The sequence below is a fragment of the Nothoprocta perdicaria genome, unplaced genomic scaffold (assembly GCF_003342845.1).
Source record: "Nothoprocta perdicaria isolate Ctin4 unplaced genomic scaffold, notPer1 scaffold_433, whole genome shotgun sequence".
Taxonomy (NCBI): Eukaryota; Metazoa; Chordata; class Aves; order Tinamiformes; family Tinamidae; genus Nothoprocta; species Nothoprocta perdicaria.
Genome location: NW_020455681.1, coordinates 234,539 through 251,382, shown reverse-complemented (window position 1 = coordinate 251,382; position 16,844 = coordinate 234,539). Strand labels below are relative to the sequence as shown.

General features: G+C 39.4%; 1 protein-coding gene across 1 annotated transcript in view; it reads left to right on the top strand.

Moving 5' to 3' along the window:
* LOC112953303 (protein cordon-bleu-like) overlaps window positions 1–16,844 on the top strand; it is a 73,520-nt gene that overhangs the window by 40,464 nt on the left and 16,212 nt on the right. Inside the window, exon 4 of the mRNA XM_026046330.1 lies at window positions 8,781–9,090. Within this exon, the coding sequence (XP_025902115.1) occupies window positions 8,781–9,090 (310 nt within the window). The remainder of the gene's footprint in view (window positions 1–8,780; window positions 9,091–16,844) is intronic.

The window sequence follows — 16,844 nt, the reverse complement described above, 5'->3', positions numbered from 1 at the left end:
TGACGGGAAAGCAGGTGTTCTATTAATCAGCAGATCCTGGAGGGAAAGAGACGGTTAATGTAAATCAAAAGTTTCATGTCTTTCGAGTACAGAGAAGTATGAAGATGTCTCCATATCTAAATTTGGAGCTAGTTGCTGAAAATCTTTTGTGAAAGTGTTTATGTTATTGGGTGGTTTGGCTGAAGCATGTTTTGGGCAATTGAATTGAGTTATTTTGTGTCACCCTAACTGTAAGTTAGACAGGTGGTTTGTGCCTGAAACGATTTTCTTAGGGCTCTGACTTTGGATGATACTATAGATACTATTCTATGCAAAGATAGAAGGTGATGTAAGATGAAATGATGGGTGAACTGATGGAGGAGCTGAAGAGTAATATCACAGTTATAGATGGTGCAAATGGCAGGGGAAAAAAACTAAAATGATAAATTCCTGCTTTGTTAGTAACTTGGGTGCACTCCATTCGGGATTTCACTGTTACCTCTGGGTAGCAGGAACAGTGTTCCTTGCTATTAGCACCTAATCACCCACACTGGTAAGAATGCTCTAAACTGTTTTGTCCCCATAAATAGAAAATAGCTGATGAAAATTTCTACTTATATGCATATAATTCCTAATGACTTCAGTAATAGGTAGTAAATTGGAGAGTGACCTGATTCTCTTCTACTCTCCTCCACTTTTAGATCAGTTTTAATGAGAAGTAAATACACCGCGGTGAGTAGAATTATGCCTTTTTGAAGCAGAATCATTTCCCTCCTCCCCAAAGTGTGTGTGTGTATTTGGTTGTAGGAGGAGTTTTTGTCTCCTGTTTGCTGAATTTGCTGACAGATAGTCTCTGGAGAAGGAAAGTATAATTACAATGCAAATGTGTTTTATGTTATTTTTTTCCTCTAGATTGTTCTAGAAATATGAAACTCTGTTAGAAATTTTATGAAATTGGCAACAGGAGAGAAAAACACTAAGGAAGATGAATTGACTAAAGCAGAATGCATGGGAGAAAGATGGTGAAGCTTAAGAAGTTCAGCAAATGGCCTTTCCTTTTTTTTTTTCCTGTGGTCTTAAAAAACACCTAATAAAACATTGGCTTATTACATAGGTGCACTAATCACTTTTGATATTAATCATTGCATTGCATATATTTTTCAAGCTATTTTATCAAGTCTGTAGCCTGTTCTCAAAGGCGGCTCAAGAAAATGGAAATCACCTTCACAGCCCATTTGTTTAAGTTCGGCAATGCGCTTGACTCCAAGCCAACAACCTCCATAAAGGATGCGGTTTGCCAAAATCTGTAACTTAAGACTAATAATCACCAGCAAAATGCGGAGAGTGGTTTATTTCTCTGCTAGGTTTATTACATAAGGCAGGCTGGTTTCAGATCTAGGCTTTCCTGTCCCACATGGGCTCGCAAAGGGCCCCATTATCAATCACTGAAAGTTACTAATGTTTCACATGATGGTTTATAAAGTGCAAGTCTGAAGCCCTCTATTACATACTCCTAAATACATTTCCATGTTCTCCTGCTCTGCTAAAAGGCTAATGGTTTGTTCGTCATGTTTTGAACAGCGTTGATTGTGTCCCTCTCCTCATAGGTTAATAAAGAATCAAGATCAGGTACCTGGCAGCTGCTTTTAGGCTCCTGTCAACCCCAGATAGCAAATACCAGGGACTGCCATGAAAATTTCTCCATAAAACTTTATTGTGTGTGAAAGGAACTGGCCTGTTTTTAAAAAAATCTGTCTTCTTGTCACAATCTACAAGTGACAGTATTATTTAATCAAATGACCTGCTTTCACAGTTGGTCATTTTCCCATCAAAGAGCATCTTGCAGTTTGTGTTCCTTTTTGGAGAACTGGAATCCGTCATAAGTCTCCTTCCCCGGAAGGGAAGCTTGTAACTGGCTGCAATGCAGAGGGGTTGTGACCCTCCAAAGAACACTTCGAAACAAGCACAAAACCAGGGAAGAACAAGGTTCGAGAGAGTGCCAGGAGGAAAATTCTAGAACGTAGGTGCTTTGCAGAGGTCAAAAAGAGTTTTGTAGCCATTGAAGAGAGAGCGAGAGGGGTGGGGGGAAGGCATAATAAAATCCAATATGTTAATTTTCCTCTGTTGGGAAAATCTGCTTTCCGTTGGTGTGGAAATTCTTGTTTGTTTGGCTTTGTGGCAGCTGGGAAAAATAGAGGGCTGGAATGGGAGAGGACAGCAGCCACCTAGTTGAACTTTTAGTTTCCTGTAGGAGTCTTTGAAGAACCAGTAGACAGACTTATCTGGTGCAGCTCTGAGTCTTTGTAACCATTTTCAGCATATGTTTGAAAGGGAAATGCACAGCACTTCAGTATTCTGTATTTGAAAAAAAAAATGGTGGGAGGAACTGGAATAGTCTTCAGTTCCTACTTTTAGTTTCACCCCATCTTCTATTGTGTTTAACGTAGGGAACTTTATGGCTAGAAAACGCTCTTGCAACAATTATGGTAATACGTTTGTATCAACCAACAGCAGACAGGCTTAACCTCAAGAGAAATGCTTAATTAGCTCAAATGGGTAAAGGAGGTTAAATCGGTTGCAATCTGCATTTATTTTTCTTCCAGAGGAGAGTTGATGGAGCTGGGAAATCTGTGGTAGGCTTGAGCTTCTCTAAGGAAATGTCGAAGACTTGCAAGGTGTACTGGTGGTATGTATTCCATATGCACCTCTGATGATATGTCTAATAAGATAGGTCCTTTGTGAGTCTTTTTGCTGTTTGCCAGTGCCAAAGGAAGGGGCATGCTCTTGGTTTTGGGTTTTGTGTAGCATGGATGAGCAATTAAAGAACTAGTTGGCTGAAAAACATGAATGCGCAGCATAAGGCAAGGAAGGAGACTGAAAATATCTCGTTATGTGCGAGATGAGAGCCAGCTGCATGACTGCATGAGTCAGCAACGCGCCCTGACGGTGGTGGAGCTCCAACCACGAACTGGACTGCACAAGTGAGAGCTGCCATGAGGCCACGTCTACGTCTCTTGCCCAAAAGTAGGTTCAGATGTGGCCAAGAAACATCCTCGTTCAGGCTGTTCAGAGGGAAACAGGATGTTGTTGAAACAGAGCAAAGGCAGATGAGCCCAAGGTGGCTGGAGGGACGTGCACACAAAGGGGCTGGGGCAGCAGGACTTGCTCAGGCTGCAGAAGAGGAGGGTAAGGATGAGTTAAATGCTGTCTGACATTTAAAGGAAATGGAAGACAGAGCTGAATTCTTCTCAGAGATGCTCAGCAAAAAGATAAGAGGCAACAACCACAAGTTGCAGGTAAAAAAAAATTATCTTGGCTTAAGAAGAAATTATTTCTGGAGAGAAACATTAAACATCACTCAGGGTCAGGAATCAGGTCATGATTTCCTGGTGAGCTTGTGGAATGTCCATGCTTGGAGATATTAATTAGATGTATAACTTATCTGCTCAAGGTCTTCAGCAAGCCCATCTAAGTCATTAGTTAGTCCTGCTTTGGGGACGTGGTTGAACTAAATGATCTACAGAGGTTCTTTACAAATTTAAGCTTTGTGTGATTCTAAAAACTACCTGAACTGAGAAAAGAAAAAATGATTCCTCATCTTGGATTTTCCCAGAAGCCTCCAGTTTCTACAACAGTTACAGAAATTGAGAAAAAAATAATGTTTGAGCTCAAGCCCCCCTCACCTCACCATTATTGTTGATGGTGGGGATAGCAGTTACCTTTTTTTTTTCTCTTTCAATTTAAAAAAAAATGCCACAGCTCTGGCTTAGCTATGCTAAGCATGCTGAACTAAACTGCCCAGAGTAGAAAGCAGCCAGATCATTCAGTCTTGTGTTTAAAATGCTACCTGAATGCTTTGAATTCGTAGCCATTGCTACGAGTTTTTGGTTTGATGAGCAAAATGAGTAAAATATCCAGAATAGATTGTACCTTTGTAAAAGCTCAGGCATTGATGTTGCCTACCATTTTCATTATTTCTGTTAATTATTGACAGAATAAATGTTTTCTTTCTCCATTTCTCCCAGCAGACATTTTCCAAATGTCTGAAAAAAATTGCTTTTCTTTTACTACTTTAGTAATGGTCCAACTTTTACAGCAGATGCCAATAACTACAGCAGTATTTCATTCTCTCTCTCTCAAATACTGTCAGTAAAATAATTATGTTGTAATATTGAGGTCATAAAAATTAATTTTGTTTAACATAATGATGTTTTTAATATTTTTTACAGTGTAACTGTAATAGGCCATTTAAACTACCGCAAAACAACTTTGCTACATGGAGAAAAAAGTGCAACAGGTGATGAAACCTGAGAATAGTTGCTAACCTCCGAACAAGAGCTGAAAGGAATTACAGAAATTCTATGTCTCAAATTGTTAGAAAGTCCCAGTTATTCACTATGCAGGGGTTAAATAGACTATTCTTCCTCTAAAAATGTGTTTAGATTTGCAATTTCTGTGATTACTGAATGTGGCATCAAAGAAAAACAGAATATTTAAACTAAAAACAGAATGTCACAGAACTTAGCAAACAGTTGTAACTTGGAAAGGAAGGAATTGTGCCTTGTGCCCACTGGATTCAGGGAGAATGCTGGCTTAGGCTTTAGTAACAAGGACTTTGATTTAGAATTCATAAGTCTGGGTGGGATATATATCTTTAGAGCACATTAAGTCACCTTTTGATCTCATTCAAAGTCCATGGTGGTTATTTTCTTCGTAATTAAAGCAAGGATTTTACTTGCAGTAGTCTTCCCATACAGCGTGTAGCCTGACCTTCATTTCTGACAGCGTTTAGCACTTAAACCAGGTGCGAATTGTCTCCGTGCCCATCCTGGGCATTCGCGCTGAGCGGTGTGTACGTCCACGCGGTATCAAACTGCCTCAACACAGATAGGATTCTTCTCAGCACCGAGTTCAGCGGCGTCTTAATTACTTACAGCATATTGAGATTAAAGTGACAAGATGGCTTTTGTGTTAAACAAGAAGCTCGCATTCTTTGCTGATGAGCTGTGCTCCTCTTTCCCTCCTGGTGATCACAGGCAACTTCCTAAAAACAACCCCCTCGGCCCCCCAGAAGAAAGCCTTTGTAACTTGTGGTTGACCTAATTGTGCAGCCGCACTGCTCTTACAGCTAAGCAAGGGGATCCGGGGGATGAAACTAATTTGAGCTTTGCCAGTTCTGCAACCTCCTGTGTGGTGTAGGTAAGTGGGAATGCATGCAGGACGCTGCTGGGCACTGTCTCATCGCAGACAGGAATGAGACGACACAGAAATTTGAGAGAACTACAAATCAAATTGCATTCCCCTTACAGCATAGGAGCCCACTTGAAGCCAATGGACTTGGTTACAGCTTGCTGGAAGAAGAGCTTGGTATTTTTATGTGTTTAGAAGTAATCTTCTGAGGCACAGCGTTGTTTCAGCAGTAATATTACAGCTTTAATATATCTGTGGCAATCATTAGTCGTGTGTCCATTTGCCCAGTCCTGAACTGCTTGTTTAGTATTGTCTGTCAGATGGGTATTTTTTGCCTGCATAAGATCTCAGAGATCAGAGACCATATCTAAAATCTTAATGTAATGGCAGAGAAGAGAGACACAAATGCTGGGATTCTTTTAAAAACAAATAACATCAGTCAGCTGGCATTGTGGGGATCACACTGTGCTCAGTGTGTGGTCTTCTGCTTTTCCTTCTGGAGAAAATTTTGCAAAACTTGCAAGGCAAAATCTCATCCACTACTATACATTGTTTCTATGCACAAATCGGGAAGCTATGGAAGATATTTTTTGACTCCCAAAGTCAGGACCACTCAGCTAGGGTTTTTTCATGTTGTGTGTCATTAGTTAGCAAGCTGAGCGCTCGTGCAGCCCATCATCTTCTGTTCACACTCGTGGAAACTTAGCGAATGGAAGGAAGAACAATCTTAGTTCATCTACCTGAGGATGTCTCCACTTTAAAATAGGGGTATTTTCTTGCTGCTGTTATTTGAAACATGGTTGTTAACATGACATAGGTTCGTGTTTTGTGTGTGCTCTCTCCTGTTTGGATGAGTAGTATGGAAATTAATTCACTGTACTGCTATCACAAGTGTATAGTGCACTGCCCTGGCAAACTGGTAGACTTGAAGAACGAAAATTGTTTTGGTTTTGTGCAAACTTTTTAATATAAAGATTCCTCTCTCCATTGCTGTGCTTCAGAATAGAATTGCAGTTTAAGACGTTGAATAAGGAAGATCTGCCATTGGACTGAATGGTGCAGCTAGAGAGATTTAATGCTGATAGATCGGTTCTAGACCCTGATGTTATGAGACTCTGTTTTCTCCTGTTGTTGTTTTTGCTATATGGAAAGAAGGGATGGGCAGGCGTCCTGTAGTTGAACTTGCTGGATAACATCAATAAGAGAGTTGTTTTAACCAAGTAGGCTAGTAGGGTTGTGTGACTAAAAGGTATTAAATCCCTGAATGGGAAAAGGCAAATTCTTCTACATCAAAAAATACTTCTAGGCGAGGGAGAAGAGGATCAGGAGATGAGAGAGACAGCTCAGGAGGGAAAACCTGGCATCCCTGTCTGGGTCTGGAGGTGGGTAATGTGATACAAACTGTTGCCCCAGCCATGTGTGGGGCTAATTAATGGTGGCCTTTACTATGTAGAGGTCTCTGCATCAAGGTACACTGCATTGTGCATTACTTCAAAACTTTCCAAGGATTCCTATTCTCTAAATTGCTTTCTTTGCTATACCATATCTCACTTTATTCTATTTTTAACATATTATAGCTTTTACTAACCAATGACTGTACACTGTTGTCTGTTTACTGTATATTTTTGTGGCTATGATTAATGTCAAATAATTCTTACTTTTTCTTGATACTGAGTTGTTTTCCTAACAGCCGTTCTGTCATAAGTATGCCATAATGCATTCAGTGGCATATACTTTGTTCTTTTAATTGATATTTTTAGTTGGAATGATTGCTTGGTTTAAATCTGGAACCTAGAGCTAATGTTGTAGAAATTAAGGTCAAAGAAATCAAGTAACGTTTCTTCCAAAGTCACAATAGAGTCTTTGTATCATCTTCCATCATTAATATTGATGCTTGACAGCATTTACAACTTCAATTGTGATTTGTAACCCTGTGAATTTTATTGCTTCTGCTGTCAGAAATCAATTTCAGCACTTAATGGCATTTGTAACCTCAGTCAAGGAGAATGTTAGTTTCATTTTTATTTTAATTTTACACAAAGCTTCCCTGCTGAAGTGCATCTTAAAATAATTTCTATGATACATATTTTTCCTCTGACTTTAAAGAAAATACTTCTATATATGCAGCGTAATAGATTTTTTTCTCTTTGCTATTTCTACTGGCTTGTCGATTCATATATACTTGAAAAACTTGCACGTTGTGATCCTGCAAGCAGTTAAGTGGAGGCTTACTCATAATCATGCTTAGAGACCTGAGACTTCTCCTGTAATTAACATCCACCACAAGAGTTTGCAGGATCAGACCATAACATATGTTGTTTAAGCTTTCTTTTGCTTACTGAGTTTGCAGAAGAAAATGGAGTACATTCATAATTTCAAATTAAACGTGCATTTATTCATCTTTATTGATTCCTTTTGATCAAAAAAGCATCTCTGGGCTTGAGATTGTATTCTTTTTTTTTTTTCTGAAATTATTGATATTATTGAGAGTTCCCCTTTACCGGCATAATTGCAGCATGGAGTCTGTATTTGTACATTTGCCAAGGGAAATAGCAAAATTACATTTTTCACAACAAAAAAAGCCAGTAGGCATCAAATTAAAGCGCAGCGTAAAAAATTCGTGCAGTGTCTGAGCAGGTCTCGTCACTTGCAACTTTAACACAGCTAAACATGCAAAGTTCACATCTCTTCATCTTCTTCCTTACAAACAACTTTAAAATGGAAAAGGTTCCCTTTGTTTTCAGCATAATAGTGTCTAATTTTCTGTAACATGTTTTAGTTGATTTTGTGTGCTTTACTGGTGCATACAGAGATATGAGATGGCAGTTGTTTTCCCCGCTTAACAACAGAAGAAATTAAACAGTGGTGAAGTAGCAGTTCACTCAGTGAACTAGCAATAGATCCAATTTACCAATTTAGTATCCTAATTGAGATATGGTCCCCTATTTTTACCTGTTACAGACTTCTTATCAAAAATGTCATGATATATTTGCTACCATGTAATAAGATAATAAGATTGGCTCATCAGAAGTGGTAAGAGTGATTTTTTTTTTTTTTTTGAGTGCAGCATTTGAACTTTGGTTTATTGTTGAAGTTGATTTTTTTCTGCCTTTTTTTATTACTGGTTTTTGTTTATGTCATTCCTACCTTTTCAGTTAAATTTATTTTTCTGCCCTTTAATTTGAGGAAGCTGAAAGCTCCTATTTCTCCAGTCCTCCAAGAAACTGTCTCTGGAGAGTTAGTTCGTGAGAGAACAAGGTAACAGATTTGATATGAATGTTATAAAACCTAAATTTTACAGGACAAGTAAGTCAAGCCATATTTCTAAAACCTGAGAGCAAAATTTTATTATTTTGCAAATCATCTTTATCATTTATACAAATACTGAGCTCCATCCATCCATATTAATTCCATAATTATGCAATTAATGAATTTTTATCCAAATACAAAGTAATGAATGTTGTAGAGGTCTGGAACTGATGAAGTCAGTGGCAAAACACCCATTGAGTTCAGTGGTTTCAGGATCTCACTCTGGGAGGTTTGATTTATTTACTAGTGAGTTTCAACTAACTCTGTGGGGTTTTTTGTTTGTTCTGCTGTATTTCATTCAGAGAGCCTGCAGCCTGCACATGATAATGTTTATGCAGTCGATGACGTGGTTCTGGAGCTGTCAGAGGTAGAAGAAACAGCATCAGAAAGCAGCTGTTTTGCATCTGAGGACACCACCGAGGACTCTGGTGTCGTGAGCTCCCCGTCAGACATCGTGTCTTTGGATTCACAGAACGGCAGTGTCAAGTTGAGAGACAAGTGGGTCAATGGCTGCCCGGACTCCGCTGAGGCAGACCCAGCGTGTGGCAGAGAGCTGTGCCCTGCTGGGGCTGCCTGCTCCGACAACGTGGCATCCGACAGCACCCCAGAGAGGTGAGAATCCGTTCACGGATGACCCTTTGGGAATACCTGGCATGTCCCCCTTGCAGGGGGAGTCACTTACATCACAAAATCAACTTCTTTTACTGTCTTCTGCACTTTCATAAACCAGTACCAATGCTAAGCAACTCCTCCCAGTGCAAAAGGTCAGTGCCACATCCCCTCCGGTGGCATGCTTGTAGCAAGAGGCTACAAAAAAGGTCACTTTTGTGTTTGAACTTGTAGTTCCATTTCTTGCCACAAGGCCACTGCCCTCCAGAGTTATTTCTTAACGAAAAGTGTGAAATGGTTTTGCTCGAGTTTGGTTTCAAGTTTTTAAGTATCTCATCATGTTGTGCTATCAACACATGAGATACTTAAAATTTTATTGTATGTGGAACTGGAAAAAATACTTGCAGGTCAGATTTAGATGCAAGCATAAGATGGAAAGAATAAAGCCACTTAAAGCTAGGTAGGGAAGGAAGGATTGTATCCAGTGAAATTTAGGATTTGGTTTGTGGGTATGCATATATGCTCTACTGCTGCTAACATCCATTGCTGTTATACCTGTGGTGTTCTTTTCAGCATATTCCACCTTTTTTTTTTAATAAATAAATAAACTATTTCCTGAAGTTTTTGCAAGAAAGTGCAAGAACCTGATATTTAACTAGAAACTGCCTGCAAGCACAAGTGACTCTGACAGTGTTTGTTTGCCAAAATTCACATAGCTGGTGGCAGGGCTGCAAAGGCAACCCAGAATTTATAGGACTTTGCAAATAAAAAAATTGCCAAATAGGAAGTTGTGCCTGAAGCAAGGAGGGTGGCCTGGTGGTACTCACAGGGATCCAGTCTGTGTGATGCTGCAGAGTCATGGGATAGGGGCCAGAAATTCCTCTGAATTCTCAGTTGACACAAAGTCTGTGCTTTCTGGTCTCTCTCCATTCAGCTGCTAATCTGTAGGCCCTTCATAAGCGTATGTATCATGACCTAGTTATTTCCTTCCACACATTTCTGAAGGAGAACTTCATTTTGGATCATGCAATAGGGGACAAATTAGGCCAAAGTCAGTATTTACCCTAATGGAATGATCTTTGGGCTTTTCTTTTCCCATCAGTGTCAACAGGGACAAGGTCAAGTCTCATTTAGATACTTGCTTAACAATGCATTCTTCCCTGTGGTTTGGCCTTTTAAAATTTCTTAGATCCTTGTGCAGTGTCTATATGGAGGCTTATATAGGCTAGACTAATATAGTAGCTGCAATTAACATTCCAGACCTGATCCAAAAAAAGCAACCTATTAATTTCTGTAGACATAGATCAGGCCTTGTAAGATAATTAAGCAATCCCAACTTTCCTCCAAACTGCAGGATCCAAACTGGAAAAAACACATGCACATCCAGGAAAAATAATAGAAGTTACCATAATGTTCAATAAAGGCATCAAAGAAATGGCCTTGAAGAGCAATCTTGATCAGTGGAAAATATTTGGGACTTGTCCTGTATTTTAGTTCAATAAAAGAGGCCATTATAACCAAATAATATGCTAGCGCTTGAAAGTTAGTGTTTTCCGTATTTTTCACATCAGTGAAAGGTAGACATTTTTCCATTGGACTGAGATTCAGATTTGCTAACAAATGTGCAGACTTTGCAATAAGGGAGACAAAGGGACAGTGAGAGGCAGCGCGCCCTCAGCCGCTTTGCACGTGACGCTCATTTGGGGGAAGCGTCGCAGGCTGGTGGGCAGAGGGATCCAGCCAGGCTGGAGGAATGGATGGTTCTCCTGCTTGGGACATGCAGTATTCTTCAGGCTTTGGGGCAGTAAAATTATTACAGATCAACTTCAGGGCATTGGACATTTGTGACTGATTTTAGTCTTCTGGCGGTCTCTGGACTGCCACAGCGGAGATGCTGATAGTGTTGTCTTTCAAGCGTTTGAGCTGAATGCTCTTGCAGTGTTTGAAACTAAATCCTGTTAATCCTGCCCCCTTAACTTATGTTTGTAAACAAGCCAGGTTTGGAAATTGTGCATTATTAGCTCTTTTTGAGGTCAAATTGCTAAGTTTCCAAAATCTGCTTCCTTAGTGCAGAGGAAAAAATGCAGGGATTTTTTTTTGAAGATATTTGTTTTTGATTAAAAGAAGTGGTAGCAGCCTATATATTTTTAGAGCTATTCAAAACCCATGAAAACCTTGTTTTAAGGGAACTGGAATCGGTTCTGAGTAGAATTTTGAGTATAGCTAAATCTGGAGAACATCAGTTACCGAGTTCTTAGCCCTCCCCATCCCACTGGTAAAATCTCTTGGGAGTTCTAAGACTGTATATGATTCTTCTGATGATCAAGGACTATTTTTGTGGCCAAACCAGCCTCATGAATCGCTGCTCAAGGTAAAATGCGTTGTTCATGTCAGTAACTGATACCATGATATACAGAGTTTTAAGTACATTTCATAAGCTACAAAACTTAGAGGAAAATTATACATGGAGTTTAACAATTACTATTATATTCTGTCAGTCAATGTACTATGATCAAACTCAATTATAAAAGGAAAATAAAGATATTTGGAGAACATGTCACAGCTGAGAGTAACAGTAGTTAGCAGCAGTGAATCAAGCGTCCTCCTTAAGTCTGAGCTCCACTGAAGCCAGAAATTTCGTTTAGGGACTAATTTGGACCAGCCTTTGGAAAAAAAGCTAATAAATAACAGATATTTAGCTTATCACTGTAAATGGTAAGCTGACCGAAATCTTGGCTTAGCACTGTCCTGTGGAATAAGTAATTCATAGGCTTTTATAATTCTTTATATTAAAACCATATTATACTGTGTGAGTAATGAAAAGTGCTCTTAAAGTAGAATCAAATAATATTTAGAAGGGGATGAGGCTTTAAAGAAAGAGCAAGTGCTATTTTGCAGGTGTGTTGTGAAGAATCAGTGAAAAGAAGGATCAAATCTAAAGGTCTTATGTAGGTTTAATACAAAGGCTTACTCTGTCCATCAATGAACCATCAAGAATATTTTGCCACAGTATTTTCTGTAGTTGATTGCATTTTTACTTTTAATTCGTTTTTTGTTGAGTTTCAGGAATCACATAGGTCTGGGTGGTCTCTGTGTAGCAGGAATGCCTGGCAGCCCTAGAAAATCATAGCAGAGAGTTTTGCCCCGTGTCTGCACCTCGCTCCTGTGCTGCTGAAGCCAAGGAAAGCTCTGAGCTTTTGGGGGAGCACTCTTCATCGTGCCGTGGGTTTGTCTCTTCACAGCAGTGTGTAATATCTGGCCAGATCAGAATTGTCCCTATCACTGGCTTCACAGTGGCAACACAGTTCCTGAAGTATCTTGAAGTTCCCGAAGTACAAAACCAAAACAGGTTTACCTAAAAATGTCCCAGTACTAGGGGTTTCCACTAGGGTATTATTTTCTAGTCCATGAAGCAACTTGCAGGTACACTCTTCTTTTGGGCTATTTTATTTTCTTCTTTGGGGATATTTTGTTTGAATAACTATAATCCAAATATGCATATTAGATAGGTAGCATGTAGAGCATCAAATTGAATGTCAAAAGACTGTGTGTAGGTCTGCTCTTGGCTCTGCCTCCTCTAACCTGTTGCACCAGCTCTGTCTGTCTGTGTCCCCTGCAGCCACTTACTGCTTCCCAAGTGAAAGTGTGCACAGAGCTGTCCTCTCTCGTGGTGCTTCTGTGCAGTGCCTGGTAGAGCAGCTGGAGATGCAGAGGGCTGCCACCATGTGAATAGCTGACTGCACACAGTGCCTGACAGTGAACGTTTTAATATTAACTGCAAACTGACCGGTGCTCCGCATGGTTCTCCTTCTTCATATCCTTCCTTACAGCTGATTTCAGTGTGCTATGTATCTGTTCAACAAATTTTAATATATAGTGTTAAATGAGTAACAAGAAAACCACAGAGAAGCTGAAATGTTGCTTACGTAGCAGTAAACACATCTCATGATCTCACACTGTTGCAACTCCTGTCCTCCCATACCCCCTCCTTTCCCATCCCGCGTGTGGTGTCATCACGCAGGCTCCTTGGGGCAGGGATCAGTCAGTTTTATATGCTTGTAAAGCATCATGCACACCTACTGTCTGGAGCTGTATAAGTAATTACACATTAAAAATTATGTTAAAATAATATTATTAGAGATGCTAGGTCACACGCTTGAACTTGGGTAACATTAATATTAAAGCTACCAGTGTAACCTTAATTTCCCCCCGCTTGGTGCAGTATGATAAAGTCGGTAGTTATGTGATCACGTTCTGTTTTGTTTTGCTGTCTCTCTAGGTTTCAGAACTCAGTTAATGGAGCAGGTATATCACAGTTTGCTCTCAGTTCAACTCTTTTCTGAAGACAGGGATATTTAATTTCTTCCAAGTCTTTGCAGCTTACTCCTCACACTATCCACGTGCCATACAGACTAATTTCTCCTCACAGCATTCATGTGGGATTAAAATAGGTCAGGGTCCTATTTCAGAGTTGAGGCACAGAGAATCAAGACCTTGTGACCAGGTAGGCCCTGCAGGATCCATTCCTGCAGAGGGCTGGGCCCTTCGTGTTCAGAATGGAGAACTTCTCCATTCCCTCCAAGCTCTGTTCTTGGGATTCATTTGACCCTGTGGGCTTAATAAAAAATAACAGAATAATGAGGATTGTGATAAAAATTGTCATGCCTGGACTGCCCCTTAGGGAAAAGATATAATTTCCCAATGATATAAGCAACCAAATATAAAGTTTTAAAGGAAGCCTTAATAGTGGGTGGTTGTGTTGGCTTCACACAGTGCAATACAAACATCTTAAAGCATAAAAATAATAAAATATATTTTAATAAATTAAAGAAATTATTTTTTAAAATGTGTAAAAGAAATGTGCCGGTTATAAAGGGAAATAAATACAGCATTAGAGATTGTAACTTGACTGGGAAAAAAAATAAATACCTTTCTGAGGTCTTGGTTTACTCACGTAATTTACTCTTTTAGTAGCCATAAATAAGATTTTTTTTTTCAAGTAAAGTTAGTTAAGGACATGGTCAGAGCAACCCTGCTTCACTCAGTTAATGCTCTTGATATAGATACAGAGAATCTCATTTTCTCTCTTTTTCTTGTCAGAATTTGTTAAATTTGGCTCTGATTCTGGTAGCCAGAGCTATTGCGAGGAGAAAGGAAAGAATCTTGTTAGCAACCTGGGAAATACTGGCTGTTGGTTACAAAGCTTCTAGTTTTTTTGATGATTGAGTTTAAAACAGAAGCTATTGAAAGGGCAGAGGTGGATGAATTAGTTCTACTTAATTTTGAGTCCATTGAAATTCAAATGTTAGAGTTGTGTATTCCACTAAGGAAAGAAAGGGAGGAAAGAAGTTGGTAGTTGAAGGAATTTAACGATGAAAATGGTAGCAGGAAGAAAAATAAAATATTTCATGGAGAAGACAGAAAGGAAGAGAAAAACTCTAAAGGAAAACAGCAAATGTATTTTATATATATGTATACATGGCTGTGTATGCACAAACATGTTCTATATAATAACCCCCTCACAACAATCTTTGAAAAAGATGGGAAAGATTTATGCTTAAGTACTAAGAAGAACTTCAGGGATGGAAAAATCACTTAATTAGGACTCAGATGTCTGACAGATCTGCAAGCCTTAGTTTCTTACACAGTTTTTCTAATTTCCTTCCTTATCTCTAGCTTTCCCTTTCCCTTTGTCCCAGAAAACTCTTTACAGTCTGGACATTTTCATGCACTATTTTTTCTGGCAGATGTTCGTGGAGGGAAGATAACTGATGATATTATGGTTAAGTAAAGATATTCACAGAGCAAGAGCCCAGATTAGCATCTCTGTTAAATTCATACCAGGAAAAATGCCTTATGCTTTGAAACTATAGAATATTTTGCATACTGGGGCAAAGATTCACTTGCTAAAGGTGTAATGTCAGCATCCAGGAGATGAAGGTTCTTGTCCTTGCTCTTTTTCATATCTTATTAAAACCAAGAGAAATTATTTGACTGCACTGTGGCATTTTTAAACAGGCAGTGTTGTTTTGCATAGGTGATATTGCTGAGTAACAAGCCACTCCATGTTAGTCCGGTTTATTGGTTGCTGCTGTCCCCGGGAACTTGTTGGGAAGCTGCTGTGAGAGCCCCACGTGTGGAGGGAGAAGAGTGGGGGCATTTTCCTGCCCGATGGGAATTGTAAGCTGCAGCTTACAGAGCGAAGAGAGGACCCTGGGACTGACATATGTCTGGGAGCTCTAAAAGCTTAGATCACCCTGCTATGTAACATGCTTAGAGATTTCTAGCATTAAGGCTCTCAAAAACACAAAGCAATGCTATAAATATGCAAAAGCATTTTCATTTGCTTTCCGTTTAGGTTTTTGACCAGTAGCCCTAGAGGAGATATATAAAAGGACCATAAACTTAGCCACTGTTGAATTACTGTTTCATTTTCCTCCTCATCTATTTGTGCAAGTTTGTATTTTAATCAGGTGGTATTATATCTGAAGGCGGTACTGGACCTATGTATTCCAAGACTGGAAAATAGATTAATTCATGTCTGTGATGAATAAAAATCATCACAGGCTAAGTGCAGTCTAAAGACCATTGTAAGTATGATGCTATCTAGCAGAACTCAAAATAGAACATAAGCTGAAAAGCTTGGTATGGTAATGATATCTGTACCTTGCTCTCAAAAATGTGCAGCTTTTTCTTTTGTCGCTCGTTCAAGGACATAAAAAAACAAGGTTATATGGCTTTCAAACAGAATGTCTGCATTTTTTCCCCCTTTTCGTACTTACCACTGTCAGAAATCTTGCTTCAAAGACAAGACTGTTATCTAAACCAGTCCTAAGTGAGATATTCTCTCCAGTATATTACCAGCCTGCAATATGGCATTCTAATGGGCTTTGGTCATGTGAAGCTAGAACCTTAAAGTTTTATGCCTAAGTTCACAGGTAGACAGCAGAAGAGGAGGATCTTGTTGGCCAGTTACACTAGCTGCTGTTCTGCAGCCATTATAGAAAACAGAAGAAAACAGAAAATATGGAAAAACAAACGAACAAAAAAACAGAATAGAGAACAGAGCAAAGGAAAAAGAAAAGAGAGGAAATAGGAGGAGAGGAGAGAGGGAAGGGGAAAAGTCACCCAACCTGAAAAAAGGAGATCTTGGAAAAATGGTCCTTAAGGGTTTGTGCAATATTAACTATTGTGAAAAGTAATTACTTCCACTTTTGAAGGGCACTTTCCTACGTCCATCAATCAACCAAAAGAAAAAAGTCTGTAAACTCTTTGAGATCACTTGATGTCACCTTTGTGACCTGGCTGAACAGAAAACTGTATTGCAGAAGGCTGAACTTTCAGACGTACTTCCTTCAATTTAAATACACCCAGTCTTCAGATGTAGTGAATGTGACACTCTAGGGCAGTATTTGGGTAACTTAAGAGGTGTCTGCTATCACTTCATCTCACCTGCAGCACTTGGATGTCCCCTGTGTTCCGCAGTACCTCTGCCAGCCCCGTATGGGTGTCTTGAACACTGTGCAGTATTTTAAATGGCCCTGAGTGCTTGAGTTTAATGACTGAATCTCCTCCTTAGTCTCTCCGCTGCAGTTTACATAGCTCTGCACTGTCTTTTCTTAGTTGTGCTGGAAGTATGAGCACTGCACCTGGGGCTTGCCAGAACTCTTGTAAAAAAGAGCTTCCTTCCAAAGAGACTTGGGTCGATTTTGTCATTTTTATCATTTATCAAGCAAAAGTGCTTGAAGTATAACAAA